An 18,585-nucleotide genomic window follows, 5' to 3' on the forward strand; every position below is an offset into this window, starting at 1 on the left:
GTTTTTTTGTAAGTCAGTCTTGAAACTGGTTCATCCTGTAATGCTGATTATCTGGGAGAATAGGAAAAAGAGAACTGCAATGCAATGCCAGCCTGAGCAAAAATCTTTGAGCTCCTATGTCAAAAATGAAAAGCAAAAACCAAACCAGAAACAAACCTGGGCATGGTGGCATAAGTCTGTAATTGGGTAAACTGGTCCAGAGAGGTTTGGGAAAAAAAACAAAACATGTAATGTATTTTCTTGAAAGAAAATATGTCCGATGATGATTTGTTTTAGTTATAAATTCAAAAGTAGCCTGTGCTCAAATGTTTGTAATTGTGAAGTGTTTTGAGAAGAAATTAAACAAAATGTTATGACCTATTACTATCCTCCATAAATCTTCCATTTACATGTTTTGAGAGAAATAAGACCTGGTTTGCACCTGGTTGGAAAATCAGGAGGAAGAAATCATGTTTACATGGTGTCTGTAGGTTTATGTTTCGGCTTACACTGTAGGGATGGTAATGGACCAATCTTACAAGCTTATAATACAATTTTCACTTTATTTTGAACATATTTTGCGTATTATAAAAATATTGATCACAGTGAGCTTTACCAATTGTTATTGCTATAAAAATGAATGCAGGAACAATATTTTTAGTGGAAATAAATTATATAGTCATTAATTTTTCTTTTCTTTTCTTTTTAAATCAAAAGAGAAACACCTTACATGTTTGGTCATCAGCAGAAAACCAGTCTTTGAAGGAGGCCTTTTGCAGATGAGCTCCAGTCCATTTCTGTAAAGTTATCCACACGGATTGGAAACAGACTTTAGTCTTTGTGATCATGGCCCCACAGGGTCTCTCTGTGCATAGACAGTTCTCCATGGAAACAGTTTTTCATGATAGAAAAATGATGAACGGAATAGAGTACAATCTTAGTTCATATGTGGTCTTTTCCAATATGAGGGGACACAGCGACAAACTTCTTCACTAAATGAAAGTCCGGGCTCACAGTGCCTCATTCGATTTGTACATGGTCGCCGGTAACAACTAGGGAAATAGAGAAGTACATGTGTTAGAGACCAAGACAATGACTTCATTAGGCTACTTTCACTTTCATATTTTCCTGAATTTGAACTAGAACAAAAATGACCAATTTTATCCCAAATGTGTTGTAGGATCATAAATAGGTTTGAGTTTATGGACAGAGTTACAAAATTTTGGAGGAATGGAAAAGCCTTTCAGAGCATGTCTTGCTTGCTGATATAACAAATGGAAGGATGGACTATTGTTAAGCATTCGTTCTTTTGAAGTGCTTCTCTGCTTCATGGATGAAAGTGAACATAAAACTGCAATTTTGAAATAAAATGAATATTTAAGGTCTGTTGAGTTACTGTGATCACATAAGCATGGCAGGATTCACAAAAGTCTGGAATCTGTACGGGAAGCAGACTTTCAGGCAATTAAACCCAGCCATCTTGGCAGCATCTTGGGGATCTGTGCTGAGTGGCCCTGCCCACAACTCTTGTGTTTCTATTTAGCAGCTGGCTGTGTGATAGTAGCTAAGTCTCCTTTCTCCACCTAGGCTCCTTGGTCTGTGGCATAGGAGGGGAAGAGACAACACTCACCATGGTGTTGGGGGGGGGGGGGTTTCTTTGCTCTTCCATACCAGACTTCCAATTTCTCATGTTGTTGAAAGGGCAAGTTACCAGCTAATCTATTGGCAGCTTAGTACTTCTAGTGAATTGGCTTTCTTTTACTAACTTTTTTGAGTATGAGTCTGCCTACCATGTAGAATGAGATACAGGAAAAAAGAAAACACAGGATGGCTTAGGGTGGAAGTTTAGAAGGGTGCTACAATAAAAAAAAACTCTACAGTTTAGTTTTGAATTTTATCTCTTTTATGAAAGAAAAGAAAGCATATTGAGGCAATGCTTTAATGCATTTCTTAACTAAAACTCTATCATCATATTATCAACATAATTCTTTTACTAAAAAAAGATACAGTTCTCAATTGCCAATAGAAGTTACTGCTTAAGGCAGTGGACAAAAGAATATAACATGGCCTTCACACTTTTGGAATGAATATTACAAGAAAATGAGATGTAATAAAAACAACTCACTATACAATACTAAAATTCTCTTTTTCTCTATTTACAGTCACAACCTGAAAATTATACACTCAGAAAAACTGAACATGAAAAGAGTTGCAGTAAATTGAAAGTCTTGGGGGCAAGAGACAAAGCTTAGAGCTTATTGATTTAACACTAGATTAGAATGCATGAAACTGTGGGTTCTATCCCCGGTGTGGCAAATGAAACCAAAACCCAACAACCATTATCTTTCTGGACTGAGCTGAGCATGGATGGTTGATGCCTATAATCGTAGTTACTCAGGAGGTTGAGATCTGAGGATTGAAGTTCAAAGACAGACTGGCAGGAAAGACCTTGGGACTCTTATCTCCAATTAACTACCAGAAAACTGAAAGTGGTGCTGTGGTTCAAAGTGCTAGTATAGTACTAACCTTGAGCACAAAAGTTCAGGGACAGCGCCTAGGCTGTAATTTCAAGCCCCATGACCAACAAAAAAAAAATGTAGTTGAAATATTCTATTAGTCATCAGAGTAGAAATGTATAAGGCCTTTAAAATATAATTATTGCTCGAAATATTTTAAAGAAGAAAATAAAGGGATCTATATGGTTCTCTAGGACAAAACGGGGAGAAAAAATATAAGCAGTAATATAATTAGACTCATTGACATCTGCTTAGTAGCTAATGACAGGTTATCAGAAACAAAAATTACATGCAATCAGCCCAGATGTCCCTCACTGGGTGAATGGAGCAAGAAAATGTCGTGTGTATATATAAACAATGACATTTTACCCATCCACGAGAAGGAATGATATTGTATCATTTACGAAAAAAAACGGGGAAAATATGCAAAGTGATATAAGTCAGGCCCAGAGAAACAAAGGCTGCATGTTTTTTTTCTCTCATTTTTTTTTCAGAAGTTAGAATTAGTTTATAAATATGTAAGTAAATACTTGCATGCAAGTAAACAGAAATGCATTAACTAAAGCACAGCATATCAGAGCAGGACTCAATACAATTCCTTAAAAGTCTAACTTATAGTTCAACAAAATAAACAGGTGCTTGAAAAGGATAAGATTGAGTCATGGGGAGAGGGTAGGTGAATGAAGAGACAAAGGAGGGGAATGCAGTAAAAAAAAAATCAATGTGTATCCTATACAATACAGAAAAGTGAGGGAAAGGTTGGTGTGGGAGCGATGAGTGAAAATGTTGAAAGGGGTGACATCGATCAAAATGCATTGTATTTCTAAACTGTTTTGTTAATTGGCAACTCCTTTGTAAAACTACTTAAAGACAATAGAAAATACAATAAAACAAGAGTACTAAACTCCCCAGAATGAAAAAGATGGGCTGTACTCCTATGGAAGAAAATGTAATAGTGAACATTAACACAAACTAAAGCACATATAAATGAGATTTCAGTTTTATCTGTTGAAATGTCATGGCCTATTCATATTTAGGAGGGTTGTTGGGAGAAAAGAATCCAGTGAAAGCCATTCAAAGTAAATGATCTGACAATTTAATGGACAGCTAGGAAACTATGATCTCATATCATACTAAAAAGAGATAAGTTTAAAGGAAGAGTACCAGAAATGACAAAGTAGATAAATACAAAATTCTCCATTGGCTCTGGTGACTTGGAAACTAGCCATAGCTGAAACAGAACTTTAAAACAGGCACATAAACCAAACTACAAGCAACAAGGTAGGAGGGAGATGAAGAAGAGGTAAAGCTCTAAATCACCAGCTTGGAGCTGGGTGCTGGTGATTCATGCATATTATCCTACCTACTCAGGAGGCTGAGATGTGAGGATTATGGTTCTAAGGCAGCCTAGGCAGAAAAGTCCTTGATAGACTCTTATTTCCAATTAACACCCCCCAAACCAGAAGCGGGGCTGTGGGTCAAAGTGGTAGAGGGCTAGCCTTGAGCAAAAGAGCTCAGGGATAGCACCCACACCCTGAGTTCAAGCCCCACAACTCACAAACAAACAAAAACCTGCTTACTTTCTGAGAAAGTGTGAAGAGGACAGAATGTAATTGCTCAGTCTCAGAGTAAAATCATAAGTGAATGGAAGCCATATAGGAATGTCCATAAATTAAGGGAAGAGGAATATAGAATTGGAGACATTTAAGTTTCTCATGTGAGATGGTATGCATGCTAGAACGCTGTTGAAGGATTGTGGGAGGAGATGTTAAAAGTGTAGGTCTACTTAAATATCAGTTCACCTTATTCTCTGAGTTTATAAAGGTATATATTCATAGACTAATATTGAAAGTCAGTGGATCCAATAACCTCATATTTTTTCCCATGATGAAAAAATGGGCCCAAAGCCAAGGCTTAAATAATGAGGTTTGAGTAAATTTAGCAACATATTAATTTATCTCACTAAGTCCATTAAATACTTTAAAATAAATATTTCCATTTCTAGATAATATTCTACAGTGAGAATTGCCAGTCTATACATTATTTGTAATTTTTATATGAAAAATGTACTTAGAGCAGTTTGTTCTAAATTACACCTGAATGTATCAAAATTTCTTTGTTAATGTAAGTGTAGATTGCTTGGCTATATTGTGAATACAACTAACAATCCCTGATTTCATACTAAACACCAGTTACATCATTCTGTGAGACAAGAATTCATCCCCAGTATTCATGCCTTGTTTAGTTTGGGGGAATGAATTCAATGTCATGAAAGTTTAGCCTTCATGAGCGTTCTGATGAGCTTGGTTCAGAAAACTGTTTCTGGCTGAGAATGCTTGATTTTTAGCAAGAGAAACTCATGCCTTTGATGGAGATGTCTTACCTGCATGTTTGATGTTGGAACTTCTTTCCCTTTAAGAAGCATTTCTGGGGATTTTCTGTGCATTCACAAGTACACTTTCCAGGATTTAGGGGCTGGTTTCTTGGGCAGGTTCTTTTACATACACACTGGCACGTATTTTCATCGAATTCTCTGTGGGCCCCACACGAGTTGGGGAAGAGTTTGTTTTTACAGACGCACTGGCATGAGTCTCTGTCTAGTTCTTTGTGAGGTCCACAGCTGGAAGCCCTGAGTCCCCCTTGGCAGACACACTGGCATGTCTCCTCATCCAGCTCTTTGTTGGGGCCACAGATATCATGGAATCCATTTGTCGTTTCTATACCAAAACAGGACAGTGTTCACTGTACCTTACCAGATTCTAAACATAGTGCAAAACAATTCAGAATATTTAAATGCAACGTCCTTGTGTTTTTCCCTCTAGCAGTGTGAACTGAGATGGGCACTTTCCTTTACAAAGAAGTTAAATAAAACTAATTCCACTACGAAGTAGGAAATGTCCTGTTTTGCAGTTATTTATTTCAAGGAATGAGGATTACAAGGTTTTACTGGAAAGTTAAGTAGGAAAATATATCTTAATCAAAATATAGCCTAGATATGGAACAAAATAGGGTTCCACTTACCATCTTCAGTGTTTGAAGAAAACATGAAATCTTGCTGAGCTAGGCATCTGCAAAGGTGATTATTCCAAATGTAATTCATGGGGCAGGTCTTGTTGGCTGCCTGACACCTTAGGAAAAGACAGGTAGCATTAAACAATAGTATAATTGGAAGATAGGGCAGATCATTTCTTCCTGTGTGTATTACAAATCAATGCATATGTATAAAAATAGTTTTAACATATATAAGACTATATGGATGCCCAAGCATCCATAAATTCTAATTCTAGAATTACCCTTGTTATTTTTATGGTTTTACTTGACTCCAGACTTTAATCTTGTTAAGAAGAAATATATGTGTGTGATCACATATAGATTTAAATTACACAGAGAAGTAATAAAGCCTTTTATAATACTCTAAAATCCGCCTTTCCTATTTATTATACAATATATCTTGGCCATCTTCATATGCCATTTAATGAAGTTAGTAACTGGGATGATACTCTAAAAAGGATTTGACATTATTTATTAATCTCTTGAGAAAATGCATGTTTTATTTATCTGGCGTTCTCAAATACATTTTCAGTAACATCTATACACATACACCATTACTCATTTATTTCTGAAGTATCATTTCCCACAGCTGCAAAGTATTTGCAATGTGGAGGTTTCTACTGTACATTACACCAGCAAGATATCAAAGTGTATGTTTTTGTTTTGTTCTGTTTTTCCCAAGTTCGTTCTTCTCTCCTTCCCCATTCACATCTCCTCCTTTTCTTCTTGCTCTAAGTCTTTTCATCTTTGCTATTGGTATTAATAAAGTATATGAATTTCAATTAAGTATACCTTTTCAAGTACCCCTCTGGTGCTCTAATTGCTGGCTAATTGGGACCACTTCATGTTGGTGCATGTATGCCAAGAACCCTTTAGTTTTGCCCGGTTGTTTGCTCTCTGCAATGAACAAATGTTGCCAGCTAATCTTGCCTGTCATTTCCTCCATACTTGGCATGAACCACTCCTCTGAGAAGCCATTTGATGTTGGAAAATGACATTTAGAAGTAGCTATCATTTTGTACCAAGTGTCTAGTGCTATTAGATTACAGGAATAATATAATGTTGTTTTTATAGAAACACTAACACTAGCTTCTCTCTAGTTCTTTCTGGGGTCAGAGTTAGAAAAAGCAGACATTGTTTCCTTAATGTTGACTCAGAAGAAAGACACGTGTCTTTTTATATCCTAACTTACAAAGTATATATAAACCTCTCGCTATGTGATTTATCAGCAGATGTTTGTGTAGACATCAAATGGAAATATTTATTTATAGCTCCCACATCTTTCATCTCAACACAAAACATCAGTATGTGGTAAAAAGAAGGTTGAGTTACACCCTGAATTGGTGGAATATAAGAATCATATGTAGCTATCTTAAGAAGTACACCAAGTGTAAACAAACAGGCATGTGCTTTGGCTGTTTTGAAGAAAAAGAAGTTGCAGCGATTTGATCAATATGATGATATGATTCTTTAAAAATACCCCGAAATGTCTTATAGCACCATAGAAAGGCATTTTGGAAAGAAGCAAATTTGCCTGCCTGCCTTCCTTCCATTTTCCCTTCCTTCCCTTTCCCCTTCCACTTCCCCTTCCCCTTCCCTTTCCCTTTCCCTCCCCCTCCCCTCCCCTCCCTCCCTACCTCCCTCCCTTCCTTTCCTTCCTTTCTTCCCGCCCTCTCTTCTCTCATTTTGTTCTCCTTTTCTCTCTTTCTCTCTCCTTTCCCATTTCTTTTTCAGACAAGATCTGGCTAGGTAATCCAGAATAGCCTTAAACTCCTGATGCTACCTGTCATGACTATTTAGGGGCTGGAAATACAGGCATGTACCGTCATACTCAGCTTGCAAATCAGTGTTGTACAATTATGTCTAACTTCAGTTTGAATATTACCTCCAGGATTTATCAAGGTTGTCTTGTGTCCATTTGCCTAAAAGTGCCAGCTTACTCTTAATTCACATCTAACCTTCAGCAAGTAATGAGTAACTCAACCCTTTTACTTTCTTTAAGAGTCATGTGTCTAGCTTAGAGAAAAGGTCTATTTCCCATGACTTTATTGTCATGTATTTTTTTTTTGCTACAACTTTTTATACAGCCTACAAATGTTCATGCAACTACAAAGAAAGCAACTGTGTTTTAACAATGATTATTGATGGGTGATAGTATATAATGCATTTTACACACTTATAATAACTATATATGCAAAGTATGCTTTTGAGAGATTATTGTCAGTAAGCACATACTTGAGAAAAAAAATCCAGCTCTTATTTCCAAACACCATTTAACGTTACTTAGATTTTAACTGTACACTTTGACATGCTAGCAAATTCCTCTAAAATCCTATCTCTTAATAGTCTTCATATAAACAATTTTTGCCTTTACTCATACTTTGTGCCTTTTTACTTTTTAATTTTCATTTTGAAAATACAAAAAAACATGTGATTAGCAGACTAAAGATAACCAGAGACATTTACTCTGGTATAAAGCAACAGTATGTTGTTTCGTCCTCAGTGTTTCTTTTTATGTCTTCAGGATTTTCTTTTCTTTGTGAATAGAAGTACAGGTGTGTGTGTGTGTGTGTGTGTGTGTGTGTGTGTGTGTGTGTGTGTGTGTGTGGTGTGTATTCTGTCAATTTTTTCACAAAAGGTGGTATTTTAAACTTTTCTTCATTTAATATTTCCTGTAGTATATTAGACCTTTGTAACAATTTCAAGTAATCTTAAGGCAAAGTCCCTAGTAATGACTTGACTTTTTGTCATTACTTTCAGGGTAAATCATTAATTGTTGTAGATAAATTTAGATAGTACCAATTTTCCATACCAACTGATTTATTATTTGTATCCTATCTTAATTGAAGCATCCCTCCATCAAATCATAATAGTAGCTCAATTACTCTCATCATCATTAAAGTCCCATTATGCTTTTACAAATGTTGGTAATTTGTGGCCCTGTTGACTCAGTGTAGAACAACATGAGGATTGAATGGCACACTGTCACATTTACTGTGGGTAGGCACAGTAATGTGGCAGAAACCAGAGAAAGATGTTTTCCATCTTTATAGTATATAATATATATTAGTATTGCTCTGCCAGTACTGTTCTGGCTGTTAGTTGCAGCCCATAACGAATCAGGAAATCAACTACATGAGTCAGAGAAAACATTTTCTAATGTAACATAATGGCCTATAGTAAAATATACACCACTAGAATGTGTGCTGGCTTTTCCTTGCAATTTTTATAGTTATACCTAAGTGTTCAATACAAACACACATAAATGTGTATATTCAATGCCTTACATTACACACTTGGAATTGAACCCAACGGCTTCACATATACAGTGAATGAGCTTCACCAATTGAGCCATATTCCCAGGTCTTTTATTTGTATTTTGGTATTGAGATAGTCTCACTAAAATTTCTATGCTGGCCTTGAACTTGCCATCCTTCTGTCTCTACTTCCCAACCAGCAGAGATTACTTATTGGTATCAAGTCTTTCTTATGGTAGGTATTTTTTAATTTTCATCATTATTATCTTTAAGTGGTTCTACAAAGGAGTTGTCATTTAGGCAAGTAGTATATGATTTAATAGTCTTGAAATCTAAAGTAATTTTCTCTGAAATATGTGGCCCCAGAACTATTTCTCATCAGTATGAATATATTTTAATGTTGAAATTTAAAATCCCACAAGGCATTCCTGAATTACAAAAAAGAAAAAAAGCCTGATCTATTTAGATTAAATGCATCCTCATATTTTGTAAATGAAACTCTCTGCTCTAAAGTGAGTAGAAAGTTCTTAGCACTTAAGATGTGTTAAAAAGTAAAGGGTGGAGTGAACAAAATTTCTAGGATGTTGTTATTTCAGAATGACAGGAAATGTTGTCTTGGCAAGTAAAAGGGATAATACAGTGTGCTTATCACCTTCCTGTTTTAATCTGCTAAGCATTTTAATCCTATTGAAGTTACTGTTCAAGAGGAATCCTTAATGTATGTGTGCATCCTAAATTTAAATAAGTTGTTTCATATATGGTATTCATAGGCAAAGTTGCATCAAATGCACATTTCTCTACAAAGTTGAGGGTTGCACAGTTATTTCAACATACCTCTATGTTGAGAATCAGGTAAGCATGATTTTTCCTCTACCCAAATGACTTGTAACTGTGATACAGAATAAAGTGAATTTTATGATTTCAAGCCTCACCTAACTGGTTTGGTAGCTACTTTAATTTGCCTGCATAAATTCCATGTTTTGGGTTTCATATGATCACGCAATATTTATTTTTCTGTCTTGTTATTTCACATAGCATACTATCTTTCAGGTAAATATAAATTGCTGTACGTGTCAGGATCTTTATAAAGCATTTCTGATTGAAAAAATAAGAGTACTTTGATTTATGTTCAACCACTTATTGATTGATTTCACTAAATCTCCATTTAACATATTTCATAGATCATTCAAAGTCTGTAAGAATGTTATACAAATGCAATCTGTAGCACTTAATGATCTTTGAAGAAATAACTTGCTCCCAGGGTTAGACACTACAATATTAACTGACAACACTTATGGCATCAGTTTTAAAGAGGTAGTTTTACATCAACCCCACAGATTAAACTTTTACTGACTAGGTGTTATCTATAATCCAGTTATGTTACTCTAGAAGCTATCCTACCCTGAACCTTGTGAGATCTAGTCTATGACCCTTTAACATGGATACAGCTCTTATTTGAAAGCAGGCTCTTTGAGCTAACTCGCATTCCTCTTTCAGAGGATCTCCATAGCAACTCAAAGATGCTCTCTACTCCACCAAGAAAACAAGTAGGAGAATTCTCACTCTGTCAACAATTCTGATGAGTACCAAAATAGGATTTTCTGAATGCCAACATCTGGTGTTATCAAACTTGTAATTATATTGTTTAATCTGCAAAGACTTAGACCCTTCTTGCTCAAGATTGCTATCAAGAAGAGCAGCTACATTCTGTCATTGTTTTAACAATCTTCTTCACCTTGAGTTTATTAAGCATGGTCCTTGAATACCTATTTCTATCTAGACACATAGATACTGATTGGAAATGTGGTTAACAGAGTATAGAAAGAGGGTAAGTAAAGATGAGGTTTGGACTAGTATCATATTTAAGTGGTCAAATGTGGTTTACCCCTGCTAGGCTCTGGATTCAATCCCCAACACACACACACTCTCTCTCTCTCTCTCTCTCTCTCTCTTTCTCTCTCTCTCTCTCTGTCTCTCTCTCACATACACAGTGGCCTATAACTTCAATTTCTCTAAATAACTGCTTCAGTTATATGTAAATAAATGTGCAATAATTCATTTTAAAATCCTATATAAATGGTAAATAGAAGGGCTTATGTCTAATATGTTTAAATAAAATGCATATAGTTTTATATCCCTCTATCAAATTTTAGTAGTATCTCATGTTTAGTGCTCATGTATTTTTGTGCTATTGTTTGCCTATATTTCATTAGTCCGTTGACAAGAACAATGCTGAAAAGTTGGAGTTTGTCAGGATCTAAATGCAGGAGATGCTAATTAATGAGTTTAATAAAATAGTTGCATTAGTTTAAAAGAGTAGGTTGACACAAGCTGTCCACTTTGTATAGCTATTAATGTCTGTTTAGAAAAGCCCCTTCACTGTGTTAGACTTGGATATAAAATATCAATCATGCTATTTGGTCACTCATAGGTTATCTAAGTGCAGGAATTCTTGATTTTTTAGTTGAACAGCCACTCAACCTGGGGCATTGGAGAAAGAGAACTGTAGGAAAAGTATTTGTTTAATTTATTTTTATTTGCTTAGGTATATTGGGGGTATAGAGAAGCAAAAATGAACAGGTGGAACATGGAACTTTTGGGACAACAAAGCTCTACTTGAGGATACCATAATGATAAGTAGTTGTTGGATACTTGTGATTATACATTAGTCAAAAGCTAGAGCATGTGTATCAGAGAAGTGAATGAGCATGTAAGCTATAAGCTTCAGATAATTAAGTCAATAATGACTCATATGTAGCAAACTCATGCAAGATGTCCCTGATGCAACAGTAGGTGGGAGTGAGTTGTAATAAGGAGCTGTAATGAGAACATTTGGTAATTCATGTCCTTTAAACCTGAAAGAGCTAAAAAAACTAAGGTTTATTAACAGGTTTTAGAAAACAATGAGTAGAATGGGTCTAATAAAATGACATTATTGTTTTTCTTGGACATAATGGAAATTTTTTCTGGGATCTTTGCTCCAGAAACCCCTCACTCTGGAGTTCATCACGACACAGTATCAATGATGAAATCATACTCATGGGATTTCTTCAGCCAAATATATTTTTCTGGTATTTTTTCACCAAGCAGTAAGCCACGGGATGCTATGCTTTCAGTACTTGTTTGGAGGGGACTGACAGCATTTATATCCTGAACTTTGTAAAAAAAAACAAACTTAATAGGATATAAATTAAGGTTTCAAAAATGCACCTGAATGTAAGGATATTAAATTTGTAAAGAGTATTTTTCCCAAGTTATACTAAGTGAAGTGAGCCAGACCCAAAGAAACATGGACTCTATGGCCTCCCTTATTGGGAATAATTAGTACAGGTTTAGGCAAGCCATAGCAGAGCATCACAAGGCCCAATAGCTATACCCTTAGGAACACATAAGATGATCCTAACTGAAATGAAGTCCATGATATGGAAACAAGTGATATATCACAGTTATAACTACTTTCAACGTCCTATGTGTATGTGTAGTTTCTATTATTGATGATGTTTTGTATCACCTTCCTATGTTTGTACCTACACTATCTCTGTAATCTTATCTGAGTATATTGGAAACCGTGTTTACTGGTATTGGAAGTAGGAAATTCAAAGGGAATACAAAATTCGAGAGACACGGGGTAAAAAAAGAGAAATAACTACAAAAGCAATACTTGCAAAACTGTTTGGTGTAAGTGAACTGAACAACTGGGCGGGGGGGAGGGAAGTGGGGGAGGGAGGGGAGCATGAGGGACAAGGCAACAAACAGTACAAGAAATGTATCCAACGCCCAACGTATGATACTGTAACCTCTCTGTACGTCAGTTTGAAAATAAAAATTTGAGAAAAAAAAAAAATAAATTAAAAAAAAAAAAAAAAAAAAGAGTATTTTTCCCATGGGAGAATAAAAAGATATTTTCTAATATACTCCATCAATTGGTATAAGGTTATGTGCTGATTTAATGTACTTCTATGATATGTATATATTTATGTTTGCTATGTTATTAAATTACCTTTATCGTGCTTTTCTATTTACATTTTTAAGAAAGCAACAATATGTGATTTTCAAATTAAAAGGGAAAGAATAAATATTAAAATGGTAGGTAAAATATCTCATAAATACTCAGCTTCTAAGCACTTTGACCGAGAATCTGCTACACATTAAGAGTCCAAAGATATTAGCCATTCAAGTTTTAAAGAAACGATTGTAAGGAATATAAATCCACTGTCACTTCTAAAAGAGAGATGAGTCTTTAGAAAAGTGATATTTCCCTTAAGCCTCAGTAAGAGTAATTCCTTATAAATATTTTTTAAAGTTTTTTGAAAAGTGTCAACATTTTTATATCAAATATGAAAATAATAAGATATAAAAAACTGGTCCTAGAGCTACACTGGTTTATTTTCTCATCTTCCTACAAGCCCCTTCTTTTTCTTTCTCACCAATTTGTCTCTACTCGAAGATGGGCCTTTTTTTCCAGCTGAAATAATCTATTTTTATGATACTTTAAACCAATTCAAAATACTTTGACTGTGATGATCATTTTCTTTACGTTTACCCACAAAACTTCCTACACTACCCTGATTTCTCTTAAAAAAGAATAAAACCCTAGGTTGCTGCACAAAGTTTCAGAAGCATGCACAGCATTAGTCTCTTCCATGATTACCTTATTAATTTCACAGATTATACCTCAACTATAATATACAATTTTCTAATCTATCAATGATATGCAGAGTGGATAAGAGGGAAAAGATACTATGTGTCAAATGGAAATTAACAGCTATTAAATATACAAACGATGTTTACAGAAAGCAGTATAATCATACCTTTTGCAAAACAAAAGCAAACATAAAATTTTAAAGACTCAGACCATACTCTTGTATCTTTTCTATATGCTTAATAGAGCCATCTATACCATCAAGACAGAAATCAAAGAGTGAAAATAATAGTTTCAGAGTGCTCACCTTTGAAAATGCAGGATGAAAAAAGATGATGGGGGCTGAGGCTAATTAGGTGAAAATGTTTTAATTTTAAACGGATATAAGATACATCTATTGTTTTCTTAACCTTACATGTTGAGCATTTTTTTAAAAGTTAAAATTCCTCAATGACTATACCTTTAGAAGAGTGGATTATATTTGAATAGTTTTAGTTGGCATTTCTGCTTTGCTTTTTTTTTTAAAGTTGGTCAATATTAGGTTAATTTACTTCCTTGGATTCCAGCTTCTCACCTGTCTTTTATTTAAAGTTTCTTTTCCTCTTTCTCAAAATATTGCTATCTACAGATGTATATTCGGATATTGGTAAACATTCTTTCCAATTCAGGCTCCTCAGCTAATGGAATTAGTTCTAGTCACCACTTAACTGTTCTAATATTTTACCCCCTCAACATTTCCTTCTCCTTTCTTAAATTCCAAATGCCTTCTCTCAGTTAGCTTTTTATTTCGTTTCTAATAACAAAACATTTGTCCTCTACTCAGCAGCCAAAAATATTTTTGTTCACTTGAGAACAGATATTTTATGAATCAAATGGTTTATTTAATTATTGAATTTTATTCATAATGCAAAACAAATGGTACTGATTTAATTGCTCATCAAGCAAATAAGGTCTCATCTATTAGAAAAGCATATTTTTTTAATGTCTTGTCTTCCTTTTGATAATGAGGGGTTAGTGTAGAGATGGAGCAGAACTAAAACTGACACTTCTCAATGAAAGGTCAAACTCTTTAGAATAGAGTTCTGGAAAGTTCCCCACAAAAGGAATGTCAAGAACCTTAAGAGACTGAAAGTAATAAATACTTTATAGATACACATAAATCTATGACTATATTAGCTCAAATGTAAGCTACTTTCAAAATTATAGCTAATACAAATGGCCCTTATCTCTTGTTATTTTAGAAGTCAATTGTGTTGGGCTTTTGTACAGAATAAAATGGCTCAGTTTTGCTCTTCTCATAAATTTAACCATGGAACCATTGTCACTATCAAAATAGAGAACATCTCAATAAACCTAAGATGTTGTTTGGCCTTTCTAATCAATCCTTAATATCCTCTCTTCCTTATATAATTACTGAATTGCTTTCTCTCAAATGCAATTATGCTTGTCTTTTGTGTGGTTTTCTGCACTTTTTAATAGTATGACTGTGGTAACTTTTTAATAAATTGGAGGTAATAGTTAAAAAGTGGATAAAGACCAACAGTTAAAAAAAAGAGAAAAAATATCATATATTTTTGATTGCATTACTTGTAAAAAAGCTGAAATTGCAATGGGAGCAATACCCACACGGGGGAAAACAGGATAGAATTCTTGATATTATAACGGATTATAACGGATTTTGCCCTTCCCAAACCCAGGACAAATATATATTCTTCCTAATTAAGTTATATTGAGTTTTGTTAGTTTTGCATTAGCAGTGTATATTTTAATACCTAATGCATGCAAAATAAAACTTGCAAAATTTTGTTTAATAGTAATAAATGGCATTATTTGGTAAATGATAATAAGTGGCTTGGAAGACTTTCTTCCCTGACTGTGCGACCTCAGCCATATCTCAAAACGTGGCAAACCAGATGTGGCCCCTAATTGTGATAATACATCTACCTGTGAATGACTCTTGGAGTCCAAGTACTATTGTGAATACCACCTACATATTCGCCATTTTATTCAATCTTTTTTATACGTCTGTAGTTTCTATTTATACAGGAACAAAATGAGGTCCAGAGATGAAATACCTTCCAGATCATAAAAATTCAAATAGTGGCAGACTTGAATTCAGATTCATATCTGGCTTACTCTAAGTCTCAGGCTCATTTGTTGTAACTTCTTGACGTTGAACAGGGCATAGCATAGTAGTCAAGTAAACAAATAGACATGAAAATATTCTAAATATTTGAACTGTAGCAGACAAATAAGTTGTTTTACTCAACAAGCAATTATTCATCAGTGGAGCATACTTAAGCTGCTTTCTTCCTTTTAGGGGTACATTACCTGCCCCATCTGTAAAATAACATCAGTATCACTGACCTCACAGTTGATTTATAAACACTATACACAAAAAGGAATATTTTCATTAGTTCAATTACTTTTGAGCTGAGTATTATAGCAGATACAGGCCCTTTACCTGAAATATTCTCACAATCTAATTTCACAAGCAACAGTTACAGACCCTGCAATTTCCATGCAAGGACACGGTGAATCCAGTAATTTCTCTGACTATTCATGAAGCAAAGGTGGCTGTGGTATTTTGATGAGACAAATGCAGGGGAAAGACCTTTACCTGAACTCTGAGAAATGGATAGCACTTTGCAGCAGCACAAAACAAAGAGAACTTATTTCGAGTCAAGGCCAGAAGAGAAACAAGATACAGAGCAGGAAATGAGCTTGCTGTTCAGGGAGTCAGACTTTGTGCAAGAGACTTGGTGAATAATGGGAGACAAAATGAGAAAGTAAATATAAGACTATGGGTCATACATACACAAAGATGGTGAGATATTTGTACTTAATTTTTTGAGCAGATAATGTTCACTATTTCTGGCCAGAGGAATGAAATGAAGTCCTTAAAGGCTTATCTACAGAAAATGAGGGACGGGGCAAAATGTTAGATAATAAATATACTCATCACCTTACTTGTGTAACCGTAACCCCTCTGTATATCACCTTTACAAGAGAAAAGCTTATCGATGATCTTATGCAGTCGTGACAGAAAGGCCGACAAGGAGACAACTGGTTTGATAGAAATTACTTATATCAGGAATACAGTACGGAATGAAGTGGATGAAGGAAAAAAGGGATGAAAATGAAATAAAAATTAAAAATATATCTCTCCTTTCCCCAAATAATAAAAGTATTCTGATGGCCTAAAACAAGATATAGTTAATGATAACTGTGATTTCAAAGCCCTCAAAAACATGAGAGTGAACACTGTCATGAATAATGGTATAAATAGAAATTTTTAATAGATCTTTGTTTTATATTCTTATATCTTATGGGATTACATGGAAACATAGTTCATATAAAACAGAAGTCAAGAATACATTTGAAGGGTCTACACTAGAGTCGGGAGGTCCAACAGAAAGGGTGAATGAGGGTGAATATGGTCAAAATGTGTTTCACATGCAAGTTTGAAAACAAAACAATGAAACCTGTGGATATTCTTTTAAGAAGGAAAGGATAAGCAATGGCAACATATGGGATGAGTTTCAGAGTTCAAAATGGAATCTCCTTTGTTCAACTAATATTTGCTTATAAAAGTCCTTCCTTCCTTCCTTCCTTCCTTCCTTCCTTCCTTCCTTCCTTCCTTCCTTCCTTCCTTCCTTCCTTTCTTCCTTCCTTCCTTCCTTCCTTCCCTCCTTCCTTCATTTTTTTTTTTAAAAGAATATGGTTAGACTGGGGCTGGGAATATGGTCTAGTGGCATGAGTGCTTGCTTCTTTTTTTTTTTTTTTTTTTTTTCTCAAATTTTTATTTTCAAACTGACGTACAGAGAGGTTACAGTATCATACGTTGGGCGTTGGATACATTTCTTGTACTGTTTGTTGCCTTGTCCCTCATGCCCCCCTCCCTCCCCCCTTCCCTCCCCCCCCGCCCAGTTGTTCAGTTCACTTACACCAAACAGTTTTGCAAGTATTGCTTTTGTAGTTATTTCTCTTTTTTTACCCCGTGTCTCTCGAATTTGGTATTCCCTTTGAATTTCCTACTTCCAATACCCAACTTCAAGCTGTATTATAAAGCTATAGTAATAAAAACAGCTTGGTATTGGCACCGGAACAGGCCTGAAGACCAATGGAACAGAATTGAAGACCCAGAATTAAACCCACAGAACTATGCCTACTTAATCTTTGATAAAGGAGCTAAAACAATAGTATGGAAGAAAGATAGCCTCTTTAACAAGTGGTGCTGGCAAAACTGGCTCAACACATGCAACAAACTAAAACTAGATCCTTATATATCACCCTGCACCAAAATCAATTCCAAATGGATTAAAGACCTTGAAATCAAAACAGGCACCCTGAAGACACTAAAGGAAGGAGTAGGAGAAACACTTGGGCTCCTTGGCACAGGACAGAACTTCCTTAACAAAGACCCTGAAAGGCTACAAATCAAAGAAAGGTTGGACAAATGGGATTGCATCAAACTCCAGAGCTTCTGCACGGCAAAGGACATAGCTCTCAAGATAAACAGAAAGCCCACAGACTGGGAGAAAATCTTTACCGGACATTCAACAGACAAAGGCCTCATCTCTAAAATATATGCAGAACTAAAAAAATTACCTTCTTCCAAAACAAAACTGCAAAGAACCAACAGCCCCCTCATCAAGTGGGCTAAAGACTTACAAAGAAACTTCTCTGATGAGGAAATGAGAATGGCCAATAGACATATGAAAAAATGCTCTACATCACTGGCCATAAAGGAAATGCAAATCAAAACAACATTGAGATTCCATCTCACCCCAGCAAGAATGTCATATATCAAGAAAACTAATAATAACAATTGTTGGAGGGGATGTGGCCAAAAGGGAACCCTACTTCATTGTTGGTGGGAATGTAAACTGGTTCAGCCACTCTGGCAAGCAGTATGGAGTGCTTGCTTCTTATACATGAAACCCTGGGTTCCATTCCTCAGCACCACATATATAGAAAACGGCCAGAAGAGGCGCTGTGGCTCAAGTCGTAGAGTGCTAGCCTTGAATAAAAAGAAGCCAGGGACAGTGCTCAGGCCCTGAGTCCAAGCACCAGGACTGGCAATAAAAAAAAAAAAAAAAAAAAAAAAAAAAAAAAAAAGAATATGGTTAGACTTTCA

The 18,585-nt window shown here is 35.3% G+C and overlaps 1 protein-coding gene across 1 annotated transcript in view; it reads right to left on the reverse strand.

The window, feature by feature from the left end:
- Positions 1–541: 541 nt before the first annotated feature.
- Vegfc (vascular endothelial growth factor C) overlaps positions 542–18,585 on the reverse strand; it is an 84,962-nt gene continuing 66,918 nt past the window's right edge. Inside the window, exons 5-7 of the mRNA XM_048330749.1 lie at positions 5,517–5,623; positions 4,879–5,212; positions 542–1,031 (exon numbers count right to left, since the gene is read on the reverse strand). Of these exons, the coding sequence (XP_048186706.1) occupies positions 917–1,031; positions 4,879–5,212; positions 5,517–5,623 (556 nt within the window). The 3' untranslated portion in view covers positions 542–916. The remainder of the gene's footprint in view (positions 1,032–4,878; positions 5,213–5,516; positions 5,624–18,585) is intronic.

This window comes from Perognathus longimembris, chromosome 21, assembly GCF_023159225.1.
Source record: "Perognathus longimembris pacificus isolate PPM17 chromosome 21, ASM2315922v1, whole genome shotgun sequence".
Classification (NCBI taxonomy): domain Eukaryota; kingdom Metazoa; phylum Chordata; class Mammalia; order Rodentia; family Heteromyidae; genus Perognathus; species Perognathus longimembris.